The sequence below is a fragment of the Castor canadensis genome, chromosome 2, assembly GCF_047511655.1.
Source record: "Castor canadensis chromosome 2, mCasCan1.hap1v2, whole genome shotgun sequence".
Lineage (NCBI taxonomy): Eukaryota > Metazoa > Chordata > Mammalia > Rodentia > Castoridae > Castor > Castor canadensis.
This window is the reverse complement of record NC_133387.1, coordinates 41,865,672-41,882,389: the sequence shown is the minus strand read 5'-3', so window position 1 is coordinate 41,882,389 and position 16,718 is coordinate 41,865,672. Positions and strand designations below refer to the sequence as shown.

The 16,718-nt window shown below is 38.8% G+C and overlaps 1 protein-coding gene across 1 annotated transcript; it reads right to left on the bottom strand.

The window, feature by feature from the left end:
* Positions 1-214: 214 nt before the first annotated feature.
* Ndufa4 (NDUFA4 mitochondrial complex associated) lies at positions 215-9,104 on the bottom strand. Its single transcript, XM_020180319.2, has 4 exons — positions 8,939-9,104; positions 7,857-7,945; positions 7,094-7,154; positions 215-508 (listed from the first exon to the last, which is right to left on the bottom strand). Exons 1-4 carry the CDS (start codon positions 8,978-8,980, stop codon positions 452-454), a joined length of 249 nt encoding a protein of 82 aa, XP_020035908.1. The 5' UTR covers positions 8,981-9,104; the 3' UTR covers positions 215-451.
* Between the last annotated feature and the right edge of the window lie 7,614 nt (positions 9,105-16,718).

Here is a 16,718-nt window from a genome sequence, read left to right as displayed (position 1 = left end):
ACAACTGCATGCACTTCAACAAAGATCCAGAGGTTTCCATTTTGCCAGTGCCACAGAAACTTCAATATTCTTCCCAACTCCTCTTCATATAACCCAGTTCCAGTTGTTAAATGCTCTAGTGAAGTGACCAATGGCCTGCACACAAAATCAAAGTTTTATTTAAGCAGCTTAAAGTTTCATTTTCAATTACACAAATACAAGGACATTACAGAAATTCTATAAATTCTAAATTTATTTTCCACATCCTCATTATAAAGTTCAGAGCAGACTTTTAGCATTAATCAGTGACACACATCAAGTTTCAGAGATTTATTATTCAGTGTAATAAATCCAACAAATGAACATGATATCATGCATTCAGAGGAGAAATATTTCCTGTTTCTGTGGAAAATTGTGCGGATGGCTTCTGAAAGACCTTCATTTTAAGCAGCTTTATAGTGAGGCATTTGACTTAGAAGTCTGGGCCTTCTTTCTTCAGTTTGCTGTAGTCCACATTCACTGAGTAGAACTTGGAAAAGAAAAATATTTTAGATAATCTATTAAATGTAGAAAGATGACAGAAGTTTTAGGGTTCTTTTCATTCAATTTTCTGTAGTAGCAATTACAGAAATGGATTCATTAAGAATACCTGGCCTGACAGAGTAGCTCAAGCTAGTAGAGTGCCTGCCTAGGAAATGTGGGGCCCTGAGTTCAAACCCCAGTACTACAGGAAAAAAAAAAAAAACTAACCATGTAAAATCCACCAGACAAAGGAAATGACTCACACCTGTAATCCTAGCTTCTTAGGTGGCAGAGACCAGAGAAAGCAGTTAGAGGCTGACCCAGCCTAAACACAAGACCATATTAAAAAAATAACTAAGCAAAAAGGAAGTGATAGAACACCTATCTACCAAGTGCAAGTTCCTGAATTCAAACCCCAGTACCATCAAAAAAACAAATAAAAATTAAAACTCATTCACAGGAAGATACTACGTATCTAAAATGATAAAATAAAATTAAAAAAATAAAAATAAAACTCCAGGTCTTTAATGATGGTTTTGGCAAGGTAAAAATATTCAATCTGTCTCAGAAGAGCAATATTTGTATACTGCTAGTTACAACCTACAAAAAAATACTTATTCAAAATGAGTAAGAATCCCTTGTCATATGTACTTCTACTTCCAATTCTGTAGGTTTTTACTTCATCTCCATTAAGCACATGGGAGAACCTCCAGTAGAATACAGAAAGATGGACAACTGCCATTCCTACTTGGCTAAATGGTATAATTTAATGGGAAAGATCTACCAGCGAAGCAAGTAATTAATGTTTTGTTTGGTATATGCAACACTTAAGACATAAACTGGTTTGCAACAGTGGCTTTTCTATTTTCTATCTCTCACAGAGGTTTTCTTAATTTCCCAACCCAGATTATATCAATGTCAAACTGACACAATCACTTCTGGTGATAAGATTTTAAATAATACTTCATTTTTGTACATTTAAAATTTCCTCAAATTTCCTTATATTAAGTTAAAATTAACTTTAGAAATAAATTTTTACTGTGATTACATTTAAAAAAAACCAACCTAACTTCCAGTAACTTTTCAAAAATGCTATATTTGAGCCGTACGCTGGTGGCTCACACCTGCAATCCTAGCTACCCAGGAGGCAGAGATCAGGAGGATCACAATTTGAAGCCAGGCCAGGCAAATAGTTCTTGAGAACCTATCTTAAAAATATCCTTCACAGGCAAGGAGGACTATATTCACTACCATTTTCTTTGTGTTGGAATGAAAAACAAAAAGACACCAAGTAGAGATGGATATTATTTATATACATGAGTGGGAACAGTTTCCAAGCAGTTTTTTTAAGAATCAGTTAGAGAGACTGCTCCTTTTACTGACTGATGCTAGTACATATTGCTGATGCTACTTTAAAACTAGCTTTTTATCTTAGAAGGCCTACAAATAGTGGTTAAACTCCTTAAAGTTGGGCTCCTACAATGGATGGCTTCACTGCCATTGGCCATGTTGATGTACTACAATTGGCAGCTCTACCTGGTTATTTTAATGCTTTTTACATAAGATGCTTTATTTAGAAAACCTACATAATGGTGTTGATCTTGACATGTACCAGTTTTGCTTGAAATTTGATACCAGTTACAGTGGTTTAGTTGGAGAAGGCAACATAAAGCACACAGGACATCTTATTTGCAACAGTATACTTTATGTGGGAGAAGTTGGAGGAAGTCAGTTTAAGCAGATAATATTCTGTACATCATTGTGAATATACCTTGTGACATTTAATTTTTTTATAATTGTTATAATTGTTTTGCTCTGTGGTACCTGAAGTTATAGTATTGTTTGTTTGGTTTTTTTTTTTTAGTGGACTGTAGAAACACCAAATCAGTGTGAGTTTTCAGGTCTCAAGTGTGTGAGTGGTTTTGTTTCTGTCTTGGGTGTTTGTCACCCCAGAGTTTTGCTCTTGAATAAATAATTGTGCTTACTGTTTAAAAAAAAAAAAAAAAAAAAATATCCTTCACAAAAAAGGGCTGATGGAGTGGCTCAAGGTGAAGGCCCTGAGTTCAAGCCCCAGTACCACAAAAAAAAAAAAAAAAAAAAAAGCTGTATTTGAAACTGGTCCAGAATTTCTACTGAAAAAAAGAAATTAGGATTTGCACATAAATCCAAATAAGTCTATAATCTTAGGTTGTGCAAAGAGGTTGTACTATTGTTACTTGAAGACTACATAATTTATCTACAAAAGAATTCAAACTATAGAAGCATCACAAATATTTTCTTTAGTGGCACAGCACTTGCCTAGCATGTGTTAGGCTCTGGGTTTTGATCCCCAGCAACACAAAAAAAAGTTTGCAAAATCTTTTTCCATTATTTCTTCAAGCATACTCTTACCTGTTTACCTCTGGCTCACAAACTCTTAAAAAGAAAAATCTCCAAGTTGTAAAACTTATTACCAAGTTATCCTAGAGATATATACACACAGATACACCCTAAATCATAATGAACAGAAAATTATGAGTAAGCCATAAAGCAGTGGTGTTTTTTGTTCTGACAGCCTTAAGAAACAATTAACCTAGACAATGAGACATTTAAAAAAGAAATTCTGCTCTTCTCTAATATGTTAACATATATCAGAAAGAATATTTACAGAAGTGCATGCAGGTTTATGATAATGAGAAGAAAATAAACACTTGTTAGGGTCTTCTAACAGATGCCAGGCACTAATAGACACTACATGTTTATCTTTTTTTTTTAGTGGTACCAGGGCTTGAATTCAGGCAGTTGTGCTTGCTAAGTAGGTGCTCTACCACTTGAGCTACTTCACCAGCCTTTTTTCGTGTTAGGTATTTTTGAGAATTTTTGAGATAGGGTCTCTAGAATTATTTGCCGAGTTGGCCTTGAACCACAATCCTCCTGATCTCTGCATCCCACTTAGCTAAGATTATAGGTGTGAGACACAGATGCCTAGCTTGAATGTTTATCTTAATCACTACAACTAAAAGCCAACGAAGATCAAGTTTTATGACTCACTAACACTGAATAAAAAGCAGAATCAAGCCCCAATGCAGAGTGGACTGCTCTGATATCGTCAATTTTTCTCAAAACTAAGCAGGCTTCTGATGTATTTGCAACATACCTAAAATTCACTCTAGAAGTAACTTTCAAATCTGCTTTACTGTCTGATTCCATGCTCCTATTCTTTTTCTCAACCTAATTATGGATATCTTGAGAGTCTCTAGAATAAAAATCTCTGATCTTGGCTCTACAGCATTTTATTCACCCATGTGTTGCTGGGCCTTTAATGTTTAAACCCTATTTTCATTATCTCTTATTGTTTTTATTAGCTTTAGCAGCTATTTGTCAATTAAAAAAAAACAAGAACAAAAAACCTCCTCTGTTGTGAACTGAATATTTCCTGAAACTCATATATGCAAATCCTAATCCCCAACGTGATATTTATACATTGGGCCTTTGAGGGTAATTAGGTCTAAGGGTGGAGCCTTTGTGATTAGATCATTTCCTTTATACAAAACATGAGATTGCTCCATCTTTCTCCACCTCTAAAAAGAGACCCTTCATAGGAACACAATTGGCTGGTACCTTGATCTTAGATTTCCCAGCCTCCAGAACTGTAAGAAACAAATTTCCAGTGTTTAAACCACCTGTTCTACGGTATCTTGTCATAGCCACCTCAATTTTGGTGGCTTACAATAAAAATTTATTTTTTACTCATACTACATGCCCTTTGAAAGTTGACTGCTCCATGTTCTCTTCTTTCCAAACATAGGCTTACCTTCCCGTCAATTTTGGTCTTAAGAGAGATGGAAAAGAACAATGAAGGAATCACACAATAGTTCAAAAGTGGCAGGGATCACTTCCCCCTTCTCATGATTTGCAGAGAAAGTCATATAGCCAAATTGATGTTAGTGGGCCAGAAAAAAAATTCTCTTCAGTAAGAGACAGTGAATCTAGTCTCCTTCATTGTTTGAGTTTAGACACAGTAAACTTGGCTTCACTCACTCCTGGCTTACACATTCCTAGATTTAGTTTCTTTTCATTTATGCAATCATATGACATGACTCTTCATCTTTCCACCTTCCTAGATCAATTACATAGACCGTTCCTTGAGAATAAATATTAACAAGCTTATCTAAGATGTTCATAGCAAAGTGTAACTTTCAAGTGACTCTCATTTCTTCCTATTAATCCTTATCTAAAATATTTCGACCATACCAATAAGAAAAAACAGTCAACCAAACCTTGTTAGAAATGCAAATTCTCCATCCCCATACCTACCAAATGAATCAGAATCCCTGGGGTTAGAAGAGACTATTTTAACAATCTGTATATACAATGAATGAGAACCACTAGCTAGACTATCTAAGAACTAAGAAAATGAACATCTCTCCTGCTGGGTGCCACTGGCTCACACCTGCAATCCCAACTACTCAGGAGGCAGAGATCATGATGCCAGCCCCAGGCAAATAGTTCTTAAGACCCTATCTTGAAAAGAAACCCTTCACAAAAAAGGACTAGTGTGGCTTAAGTGCTAAGAGTACATGCCTAGCAAGTGTGAGGTCCTGAGTTCAAACCCCAACACCACAAAAAATAAACTCTCCTATCTTTCCTCTTAATCTTAGTAAAAACAGTAAAGTTGAAAGATTATCTTAAATCACATCCAGAGTTAAAGACTATTCATTATAATATTCCATTTTGATTTTACAGAACAATCTAGCAGGTCTTCAAAAATCCTTATAGCTCTTGGCTCTCTGCTCTCTCCCTCTCCCACCTGGCAATAAAGAATCTCTTGGCCAGATCACTCCTCTCCACGTGGTCATTTTGGGGCCTATATTTCCTTACATTTGGTGCCATGACTTGGGGTGGGTTTCCCCACTAATCCTGGTGGGACCCCGATTCCGACTCACCCCACGACCACCCTGAGGACGTGACTGGCCAGGACTCATCCTCCCGATCACCCTCGCTTGCATCCAACACTGGACATTCTTTGGTGAGTCCACCTACCCTTCTTGGGCTCCCTTTACGGCCTCTCCCTTTGGTGTCTCTGGGTTTTAGAACACTTCCCATGGTTTGGGCTATCTCTGGGCAGCTCAGATGGTAGAGGGATCCCCTTCTCCACAGGGTTTGGATTTTACAGGGTCCAGGACCCTACAAAACCTAGGACTAGGTAATCCAAGCCGCCAGCCTCTGGCCTGCAAACCACCTGAACTCAGCGACAGCTGGGTCACGTGCACTTTGCGTTTTCTCGGATATTTGTGCTGTGTGAGGATGCTCCACAGTACATAATATCCTCCTTTCCCATACTGGGACCGGGTCCCTCATAATGGGTGCCTCTACATCTTCTCTGCTGTCTGACTCCGCATTGAGATGCCTCCTCAATAATTTAGACACCTTGGGTTTGACCCCAGATATAAAACCAAAAATTTGATCTGCTTTTGCACTCAAATCTGGCCCACTTATCCTTTAGACAACCAAAGTCACTGGCCCCTTTTCGGGTCTTTAAATCCCAACCTTTTACAGGGCATATAACTACTGTGAGCAATCGGGACGATGGGAAGAGATTCCATTATGTCCAAGCCTTTTCATACCTCCATCTAAATCCAGCTCTCTGACTTCAAATCCTCCCTCTGTACTTTCTGTTCCCCTGCACAGATTCTATCAGCCTGTAAACCAGTTTCTAAATCAGCCAATTCCTCTCCAAACCTCCTCCTTCCCCACATAAACAGACCATACCTATCTCCTCCTATCCTCCTGAGAAACTTTCCCTGTCGTGGAGTTAAGCGAGCCACTCCTTGCCAATTCTGACCTCAAGGTGGTTCCAGCTCTGAGAGAGCTCATGCTTTATTCAGTGACCGGAGAATGGAGGTTTCGTTTCCTGAAAGCATGCCAGTACCAATCAATGGGAGCAACCTAGAGACACAGGTGATGGCTAATCCCTTAAGCATGTGTCATGCCTCCAGGCTCTGCCTTCCCCTCCCTACCTAAGATGTTAGCTCACCTTTTCTGCCTCCTCCATGGTCTCACCACATGTTCTTTGCCTCTGTCTGCCTTCCCCTCCCTGGGCTTACTGGACCCTGCCTCCCATGAAAAACCTGTAGCATGGTACCTTATGACTTAAGTTATTACTACAGCTGCTTTATAAAAGCGCTTGCAAAAACCTGCAGCTGCCATGCTTACGCTCTAATTCCACCCCCACAAGGGGAGGAGGGAAAGCAAACAGGCACACCTGTGCACAGGATGCCGGCTCCTGGACACAGCAAAAACACCTGCCATAGCTAAGAAAACCCATAAAGAAGACCCAGCAGATCCTGGGCCGCCAACCACACGTGGTGATGGCTGTGGCCCGCTGCCACTTCCCCAGGAAGGGGGGAGGGGCGACAGGCCACAGGATCAGGCCTAGGCAGTCAGGGTCATTTGTCCCAGGTGTGTGTGGAGGGAGTGGCAAAAAAAAAAAAAAAAAAAAAAAAATCCTTATAAGGGATTTTAATTGTATATCCCATTTCAAAGAAAAATATTCCACAGCCAAATTTATTGCAATAACTTTACAGCAATTTTGAGTCAATTTTGCACTTACCTTGTATTGCTCATTGGGACCCACTTTGTTCCAGGGTTCTGGGTTATTCTTCCTGTCCCAACTAAAATGAACAAAACATCATAATTGCTATAGTAACAAAGCACTATTTAAAAGAGTGTTTTCTATTTCCTAAGGTAACATTTTGAATAGATCAATCTGTTTTCCATTAGGTAGAGTGTGTTATTATTCTCATTATGAAGTTAATTGAAACAGGGATATAATCTGTAAACAACCCCATGCAATCAATTAGTTTAAAAAGAAAAAAAAAAGAGCAGAAGACAGAACATTTTGGGGTAGTTGTCCTAGTCTCTATTCCTTGGCTTCTACTAAAGCTTTCCATTTTATTGTTATAAAGTGATATATGTAAGTGTATCAAATAATGCTGAATCAAGTTTTTCTTTGCTTATTGTTTTTCAACTGCAAAAGGAAATATTACCTATTGTGGAATACTAGATTAAAAAAAATTCTCATGTGCCAGGAAACATGATTCAGTATTTCATAGAAACAATTATTATCTTAATCCTCAAACTATTATAAAATGTTGTATTAGGAATTCTTCTTTATCAGTAAGAAAATGAAACTCAGGAAAATTAGACAATTTTGTGAACCAGAAAAAATAAACAACACCAGTACAGGGGTCTGAACTTACTGTATGGCTATAAAAGTCAGGTTCCTGCTACTATGTAATATTAACTCCCCTAGAAAGACAGTATCCTAAACCTGCCTGACAGATCAAAGCTTTTAAACATTTCTAACCACTTACCTGACATCTGGATTGAACAATGCCAGACGCATCATATACAGTGCTGCTCCTGTACCTCCAGCGCCAATAAACACGAAGAGGGGGATCAACTAGAACCAAACATAAGATAGACAAGAAATTAATAGCCATCTTAAAATTCCTTGACATTAACCAAAGAAATATTTTCAACACACTAATTTCCAATTCTCAAAACAGCTATTTTGCTAATTTATCTTAAAATTAAGATAAAGGTAACCCTAGATGGAAGTAAGAACTGTTCTGTAATTTGCAAATGATTTTGGCTTAAGTATCTTATTTCTTAATATGGAGCAAATAATACATACATTTTAAAACTTCAAACAGAATCTACCAAGTCTTATTCAACTCTCTAACATTCATACATCATTCCCATTAAATTTCCTGCCTTCTTTTATGTCAAGACTCGGGGGTGGAAAGAATCTCTTTGGAAAGTACTTGTGTGTCACCCAACAGATGTATGAAAAGCTCTGTGAAGCGACTCGGAATTAGCAGAGAAACACGTCTATTACAAATACTGACGTTAAGCATAAACTCCGGAAGCGCACTGCTACTAATTCTTGCTAAGTATTTAAAGAACTGGGCTTAAGACAAAGATTAAAGGCCCTATACTTGAGGTCCACAGCACGATTTTGGTGCTGGGGGGAAAATGAGACATCAAAAAAACACAAATGCAATGAAATTCTGCACTACCAAATTCCCCAAATATCAAGGCATCTGGACGAAGTGAGGAGTCCAACATCAAGGACCCCTTACATTGCTGAAGGCCTGGTGGTGCAATGCAGTGAATACAACATTCTCCAAGCAGCTTAACAAGTAGGGAGCCTGACCTTGGTTACTCTAACGACTCAGTGTACATCCATCCCTCTCGGAACAACCAACGCTACCTATGTAGGTGAGGACCTTCGGCCGGCCAGCCAAACCCTACAACGCTCCAGGGCCTGGGTCAACCAGAACAAGTGGAGGCGAGGAAGGGTCTACCCCAAAGGACAGACAGGCGCTGGGAGGACGCTTCCGGGGGAGAGACCACCGTGAATGCGGAGAAAGGAAGGGAGTCACGAACTTACACTCGGATGTTTCTTAGCCTGGCTGACGATCTGGCGGAGCATGTTTGCAGCAAAGGTCTGTGGTCCGAAAAGCTAGAATACTCTTATCAGGCCAGAGACTAAACACCCTCTACTACCAGCCTGTGCGGACGTCCAAAGTCACCCAGCCCCTCCTACCTGAAGGACCCCTGGCTCGGAGGAGAGCCGGCGGCAGGAGGGCCCGGATACAGCTGTCCCAAATACTGCCTGTTTTAATCAAACTCCTCACGCACCCACCCTAACCTAGGCCGACCGTCACCATTCCATTCCAAGGCGAAACATTCTTCATTTCCATACTGTGCATATTTCTGTCTGGTAACTTTTGGCGTCGAAACTAGAACTCTTCGATGGGCCAAACAGGCACTTTTCCAGGCGGCCACGAGTTGCGAAGTCGGGTCGACTGGCTAGCGGGCGGCTGGTTCAGCTGAGAGGGCCTCTGGCGCGGCGCCTGGGAGTCGGGGTTGCGCGCCGACGCGCTTGGGGGCGCGCGTGCCGGGCGCGCGCTGGGCGGCCCTGACAGCCGCCGAGGGAGCGGCGCGGCGCCTCTAGACGCTCAGCGCCAGGCGCTTGGAGGGTAGGTCGGATCTCCAGCTGCTAAGGTCACCAGCTGCGGTTTAAGACAGCAGCTGCTTCCTGTTTTAGACAGTCGCTTACAGGCAGAAGTTAAGAACTTGTAAATGACTTAAATATGGCGGTAGTGTAATCTCGCTTCAGTGTAATCTCTAAACCCTCGGATCTTGGCCCTTTGTTTAATGTGCATCACCACAAAGACTTTGCAGCTTGCCACTATCCCCTTTTTTTGGTCCAGAAAATGCATTCCTAAAATGTTTTTGCTGGTCCTGTTCTTACAGATAACAGTTTCCACTACCCTAACTCAATTTTCATTTATTATTTTTAACCCCAAAGTCTTACCTGGAACAGTCTTCATGGGGTGCTTGGAGTTACAGCAGACAGTTTGATCTCCTGGAGTCCCCTAAGTAGCTTGATCAAGCAAGTAATGGGGAGCAGGAAGAGTAGGAAGCTCCTCCGAAAAAGAAAGAGGAGTAGGCAATAACCGAGTGAAGATGGCAGATGCAGGTGTATGGAGCAGACATAACTTACCTGAAGTCTCACGCCAGCGTGAGCAAGTCCCTTGACCTGACTGGGAGTGACTGGGGATTAAGAAAATGACACAAAGACAGACATAGGGAAAAGCCGGGATTGGGAGGGTCCGACACTCCTGATGAGAGATGCCGGAGGCTTCCAAGCGCATTTATTTATACAGCATGTGTGAGAAAGTGGGGTGCAATGCAGGTTGGGATCTCATAGGTCCAGTCTCATAGGTGGCAGGAACAGTGCAGCTGTGGTATGTTGTTATTTAGTACAGACTATCCGGACTAGGTCAGCACATCCTGTTTTTCTTGCTGAACCTTGCCTCCCCTTGGCTGGGTCCATGCCTATCAGCCAAGAGGCCCTTGACAGAGCTGTGCTCATGTCAAAGTCTATTTCCACTGCCTCAGTCTCCCCTCTTGCAAGGCAGCCTTGCTGAACCTTGCTCACTTCCTTCATGCTGGGGTCTTGCCTTCTCAGCACAAAGGACCTTGACATGGCCATGCTCATGTAAAAGTTTCTTCTCAGTCTATTTAGTTACTGGTCTCCCACATGAAGGTCTCAAGCTTGGGCGAACTGTGGAGCTGGAAGTCTAGCATGGCTGGAGCTTGAAGAGGAAGGGCAAAGTGGGGACCAGATCTGCATCAATGCCACTTACACAAGGCTTTACACTCAGAACTTTGGAAGTTCACCAAAAAGAAGATTCTGAGGTTTTGCTTTGTCTATAAGGAATGGATAGAGAGGACAACCATGAAGGGTGAGGGACCTGCAAAGAGGCCATTGCAATAGTCCATGTGAGAGAGAATAGTAGCCTGGACTAATATAGGGAAAGTAATAATGGAAAAAGAAAAAAAAAGCTTGCAGTTATTAAGAGGTTTCACCAACAGGACTTGGTGGTTGGTTGAATATGGGAAGAAAGGAGGTGTTAAGAATAATTTCAGAAGTTGAGTTGTGACCAAATGTGTGGATATTTATGCCAATGATTGAAATAAGAAACCAGAGAATGATAAATGTCTATGTAAGACCCAAGTGAATTTCAATAGGGCAGAAAAGGAATCTAGACTGGAAGAATAAATTTAGGAATCCATTTACTGGTGGGAAATAAGCCATGTCACTGAATGGGAAGGTTGAGTGAGAAAAGACTAAAAGGACTTGGAGCTGAGGAAATTCAACATGAAATACTTGGGAGAGAAAGTATGATCAGCAGGTAAGAAAAAAAATAGATGATGACTATTAACATGATGTGTCATAAAGCTTATGAAGACTGTTGTCTTTTTCCAGGCAACCACATATTGAAATGTGGGGTCAACTGGCAGGCCAACAGGGTGGCAAGTTCCATGGGTGGCACCATTGTTCAGCAAACCTAGTATTAAGTACCTACTTTGTGCCAGGCACTGTTTTAGCCACTAAGAATACAGCAGTGAAGAAGGAAATTATTCTGTCTTATCAGACCTTACATGCTTTTGGGGGAAGACAAACAATAAATAAAAATAATTTTAAATAGTGATAGATAAGCTAGTAAAATAGAAAAATAAGAGAAAAATGGCATGGGAAGGGTGGAGGAGAAAAATTTGCTTTAGTTAGAGTGGATAAGGAAAGAGCCCTTTGAAGGTATTTGAGTTGAAACCTTAAAAGAAAAGAAGGAGATAACTTGGTAAAGATCTAGGGAAGAACATTCTAATTGGCAAGAGAAATGGCTTTTAGATTTTATAAAGCAATAACAATTTTTTTAAATGTACCCAAAGGAGGCTGATGTGGCTGAACCAAAATAAAGTAAGAGAAAAATGAGATCAGATAGGTACTAAAGATCTCCCTGGTATGTTGTATAGACTACAGTAAGAAATATGGCTATGTTAAAAAAAATTAGCACAAGCCAAGCACCAGTGGCGCATGTAATCCTAGCTACTTGGGAGGCAGAGATCAGGAGGATCACAGTTCAAAGCCAGCCCTGGCAAAAAAGTTTGGAGACACTATCTTGAAAAAATTCAACACAAAACAGGGCTGGCAGAGTAGCTCAAGTGGTAGAGTGCCTGCCTTTGACCCTGAGTTCAAACCTCAGTACTGCCAAAAAAGAAAAAAAAAAAAGGAAAAAAGGCCCAAAAAGACATAGAAAGTACTTGGAAGTGAGTAAGATCCAATAACTTACTTTTTTGTCATTGACCTCATTTCTGTAGGTAGCAATACTATGAGTTGCCAAATAATGCCTTTGGAAATGTTAGCAAAAAAGAGCTACAAAATAAAAGTTCCACCAAATATTAACCAGCACATCAAATTGTAAAAGTCTGAATTTTGCACACTGAAGTTAGGGGAAAGAGTATGTTACCTATATTGGGTTGGGTAAAATAGAGGTGACTCTAGAAGGAGTTATGGTAGAGGAGATGTTGCAAAATTCAATGTGAGCTTCAGAAGTAGGAATGATATGTGTGCTAGATTCTATTCTATAAAAATACTTACTTCCTCTCCCTGGTAGGAGATATTATTTATTTGCCTCATTAGTATTATTAGGCTTGGTTAGATGACTTGCTTTATTAGTAAGTGAGATATGAAAAGTAACATGGCATGCATAAGCAAAAGCTTTCAGAGCCTGCATGTACCAAGTTCCCTCTGCCACATGATTAGCAATATTCTAGATAGTGGATGCTCTTATTAGTGTGAGTGTCAGAGTAAGAACTACTTGGAACAGGACCATTGTTGGCCTGCAGTGGACATGTATTGAAAATGAGAAATAAACCTGTATCCCTCTAAGTCATCAAACGTATGCTTAGTAGTTCGTTAATGCAACATAGTATGCTTCAAAAAGAATTGTGGATTTGGCCATTGATGACTGGAATTAAATAGAAATAGATCACATACTGGTAAAAGAGCTATTAGCTTTAGATTAAAGATACTGAGTATTTGAGAAGTGAAATGATATCTAGGCTCCCCAATATTCTGGGGGTAAGAAGCAGATAAAAAGATGTGCTTATCTTCCAAGGAGGTCCTATTCTCTAATGTTCTCCCTAGAAGGAAATAATCTCCAAATAGTCCTAAATAGGGAGTATCCTGTCTTCAGTTATAAATCACCTCTACCCAATGAAACTTCAAGACCAGTGTGTCTTTTCTGAATAGGATGATTCATTGTAGTTATCCAGTCTGTGTTCTACCTTTGTATTTTGAATGCCATAGGGCAAATGAAGTCTTTAGTACTTCATAGACCTCCGTATCAGAGACCTGTAACAAATATAGAAACTACTAGGGTGCAGTTCAGTGCTAGAGCTCTTAACTATCATGCTTGAGGAAAAGAAAAAAAGGGAAAAGAAGGGAAGGGAAGGGGGGAAAAAGAAAGGGAGGGAAGGAGAGAGAGAGAGAGAAAGAGATTGATTTATTCATAGATTTTAGACTTTGGATTGGAAATAATGACCTGTAGGACTTTTAGGTTCTCTCCAGTGGTGAGTATATTTTGAGAAAAGAAAAGTGAGACCTGAATATAAAAGGGAGACTTAAAATAATTATAGCCCAAAGGACAGACTTTTCTAGAGTGGCTTTTTGTTCACAGATATTTAATGACCTTACTGGGAAAAGATTATATTTAATCTCCCTGTTGAGATCAGGCTTAGCCAGATGACTTGATTTGGGCAATGGAGCATACAAAAGCAAAAATATGAATAATACAGACAGAATTAAAACAGAGGAATGTGAAGAACTTAGTGAAGACTGTGACATTGTATAAGCCTATACAGAATGATCAGCCAGAAAAAGAACTTTGAATTTCATATAGATAAAAATATCCTGAATAAAGCAGAGAGAAATGAAAGTTCAGAGTATAAATGCATATCATGTGGGAGGAATTGAGATGAGTACCGTGTGATGTGGACCTAAGTCACACAGGGAGGAGATGCAAGAAATGAGACTGAAGAAATTCATCCGGATTCTTGAGAATTTGAGATTTGGAACTTTATTCTTTAGGCAATGAATTATCATAAAATGTTTTATATCTATACCCAAAATAAAGCAACTGCAGGGCATAAGATCTTAATAAATGAACTGGAGTTGTCTTCCAATATCCAACTCTGACATTTGGACCCTTTGGATTTCTTGTTCTTTTGTTTTATTTAATTTTGTGAATAATTTTAAAATACAAAAACATAAATAATAGTTGTCCAAACTAAATTAAATTGTATGGTGAATAGCTCTAAAAAAAAGCTACCAATAGTACCCAAGATAAATTATTTCTCTTGTATATTTTCCCTGAAGATTCAGGCCTAGAAAATTCTGGAAGCTATAGTGCTTATGGGCTGTTATTAATGCATGACAGTAAAGAAGTGGTTTCTTTAGAGAAAAATAATTTGATAAGTGAGCCATGGAATACAATTATATTAATATAAATTGAATACAGAATCTTATATTTTTATTCCGCTTGCATTTAGGCTTTTAATTATTTTTCTAGTAGATAAATTGACAACTGAAGTTGTTTTTCTGATAGCAAAAATGCAAATTATACTACTTGCTAATAAAGATTCTGAGGCTATCCTTAATCTAAAAACAAATATGTTCTTCTACTAGTATGATTATTTAGCATAAGCTATAATTAATTATAAAATTTCTATTAGAAAAATGAAAATGTATTTTTGTCTGGGAATTATAGATATCAAAGCTTCCTTGCCATCAGTTTAAATTAAATAGTTGAAGCACTTTCTGTACTAAAGTCAATGAATATTAAAAAGCACAGAAACTAGAAATTTTAAATAATAGTTCTTATAACTGAAACCTTCTGGATCAATATTATTTTAGGAAAAGTTTGTGTTTGTACTTTTTGAAATATTACATCAAAAACTTAGGTCTTCAGATTATAGCCTTTTTACTTTATTTTTTATCCCTCTTCTATATTACCTTCAGTTATCTCTTCAATTTTTATCTTTGCTTCTTTGCTCTCTGTTTTTTGAGACAGGGTCTCACTATTTAGTCCAGACTGACTTAGAGCTCAGTATGTAGCTCAGGCTGGTCTTAAACTCTCAATCCTGCCTCAGCCTGCTGAGTGCTGGCATTGCATACATTGCCCTGTCTGGCTAATCTTTATCTTTTCCATGAATTCCTTAGTTCATTCAGTCATTTGCTCATTTATTCATTCATTAAACATATGTTGAATGCTTGCTAAGTACTGTTCATTGTGCTTAGTACTTAATGTAAGAAGACTTAATACACTAGTATTTTCCTTTAATACTATATAGTCTAGTGGGACTGGCAGATGCATAATTGCAAAGCTTTATGATAAATTCTGTGACAAACACTGGTATGTGGCTTAAGTTACTGGGTGTATAATGGTACCATTACAAGATCAGGAGTATGAAATCAGTTTTGTAATTGTTGAGTCCATAGTACCTAAATGATATCTACAGTTAGAAACATTTAAAACCAGAAGAAATATCAGTCTTGACCTCAAGAGAATGTTGGACTCAGTGTATACAGCTTGAAAATAAAGGGCCTATAGATGAGAGTTAATAATGGAAATTGTTGTCTACAAAAAATGTGTATAAAGGAAAGTGTGAGAAGAAAAGAGGGTCAGTGGCAAAACTCCAGAGAATACAAACAAATGAGGAAAAAGCCAGAAGGGATGAGTCAGTACAAAAAGTTAAAACAAATCAGAAATGAAGGTAGATATATAGGTCAGGATTCAATCAGAGTCAGAGAAGCAGAACTCCTAGGATATATATATATATGTATAATAAGGGACTTATTTAAAGAATTGATAGACTACCAAGCTGTGGAAGCAATGCTTCCTTTGCTGCCTAAAGTTAACAGATAAGCAATTGGGAAGAGAAGAGGCACATGGTCAGAGTAACCCTGTTGGTTTCATGTTGCCTCTAGACTCCAATGATGTAATGTTCTAAAGAAGCTAGAACTCCTTCCCATGGAATTCAAACAAAGCTAGACCAGAAATATAGAAACTGAGGAAGGAATTTTGCAGCAACAAGAATATTAAAAAGTGACTTCATGCTTTTTAGACATACTTCTCCTTAATGCCATTGAGTTGTATATCCAAATGTTCCCTTGATTATCAGGACCAATCACCTAACCTCATAGTATAAACCCTTATTTGTATGCTTATTGACCAGCAAAAGGGGCTGAAAATGAACTGGAGTCAATTTAAACTTCTAGTTTAATAGAATCATTGCTGCATCTCGAGACAGAAACATTCCTCCCTTGAAACTAAGACTTCTAGACCAGAAAAGTTCAAAGTTGACAAGATGGAAAGTCAACATTTCACTATGAATCTGTAGGGATCATAGTAAGAAGAGCCATTCTCATATATACTCTGTTGAGTCTGGCAAATAGCAACATACATTGTTCACTAATTTAGAATATATACAATATCCTACAGAAATTATTCCAGTTCACTAGGGTATTGTTCTCAGCTGGCACTGTAATTGGTCATTCAAATGGTGATTCCACCTATTGCTTCAGGATGATAAAGCATAAGGTAAGATCAATGAATTCCATTAATATAAGCCCATTGCCACATTTCATTTGCTATAAAATGAGATTGTTGGTCAGAAGCATTATGCAGAGTATCATTATGGTAGGGCACTTTGTAAGTCTACAGAAACAATGCAGGCAAAGAAATCAAATCTGTCTCTACAGTGTCTAGGCCATTGGTAACAAAAGAGTACCCTTCCATGATAGCTCATATCCTCCT

What these genes read in the sequence shown, in the direction of transcription:
- Ndufa4 (XM_020180319.2), bottom strand. Translation starts at nt 8,980, where the DNA reads ATGCTCCGCCAGATCGTCAGCCAGGCTAAGAAACATCCGAGT. An exon ending in AGGCTAAGAAACATCCGAGT is followed by an intron (nt 7,946 to 8,938) that starts GTAAGTTCGTGA and finishes GTTTGGTTCTAG; the next exon opens with TTGATCCCCCTCTTCGTGTT. An exon ending in GTCCCAATGAGCAATACAAG is followed by an intron (nt 509 to 7,093) that starts GTAAGTGCAAAA and finishes TTCTTTTCCAAG; the next exon opens with TTCTACTCAGTGAATGTGGA.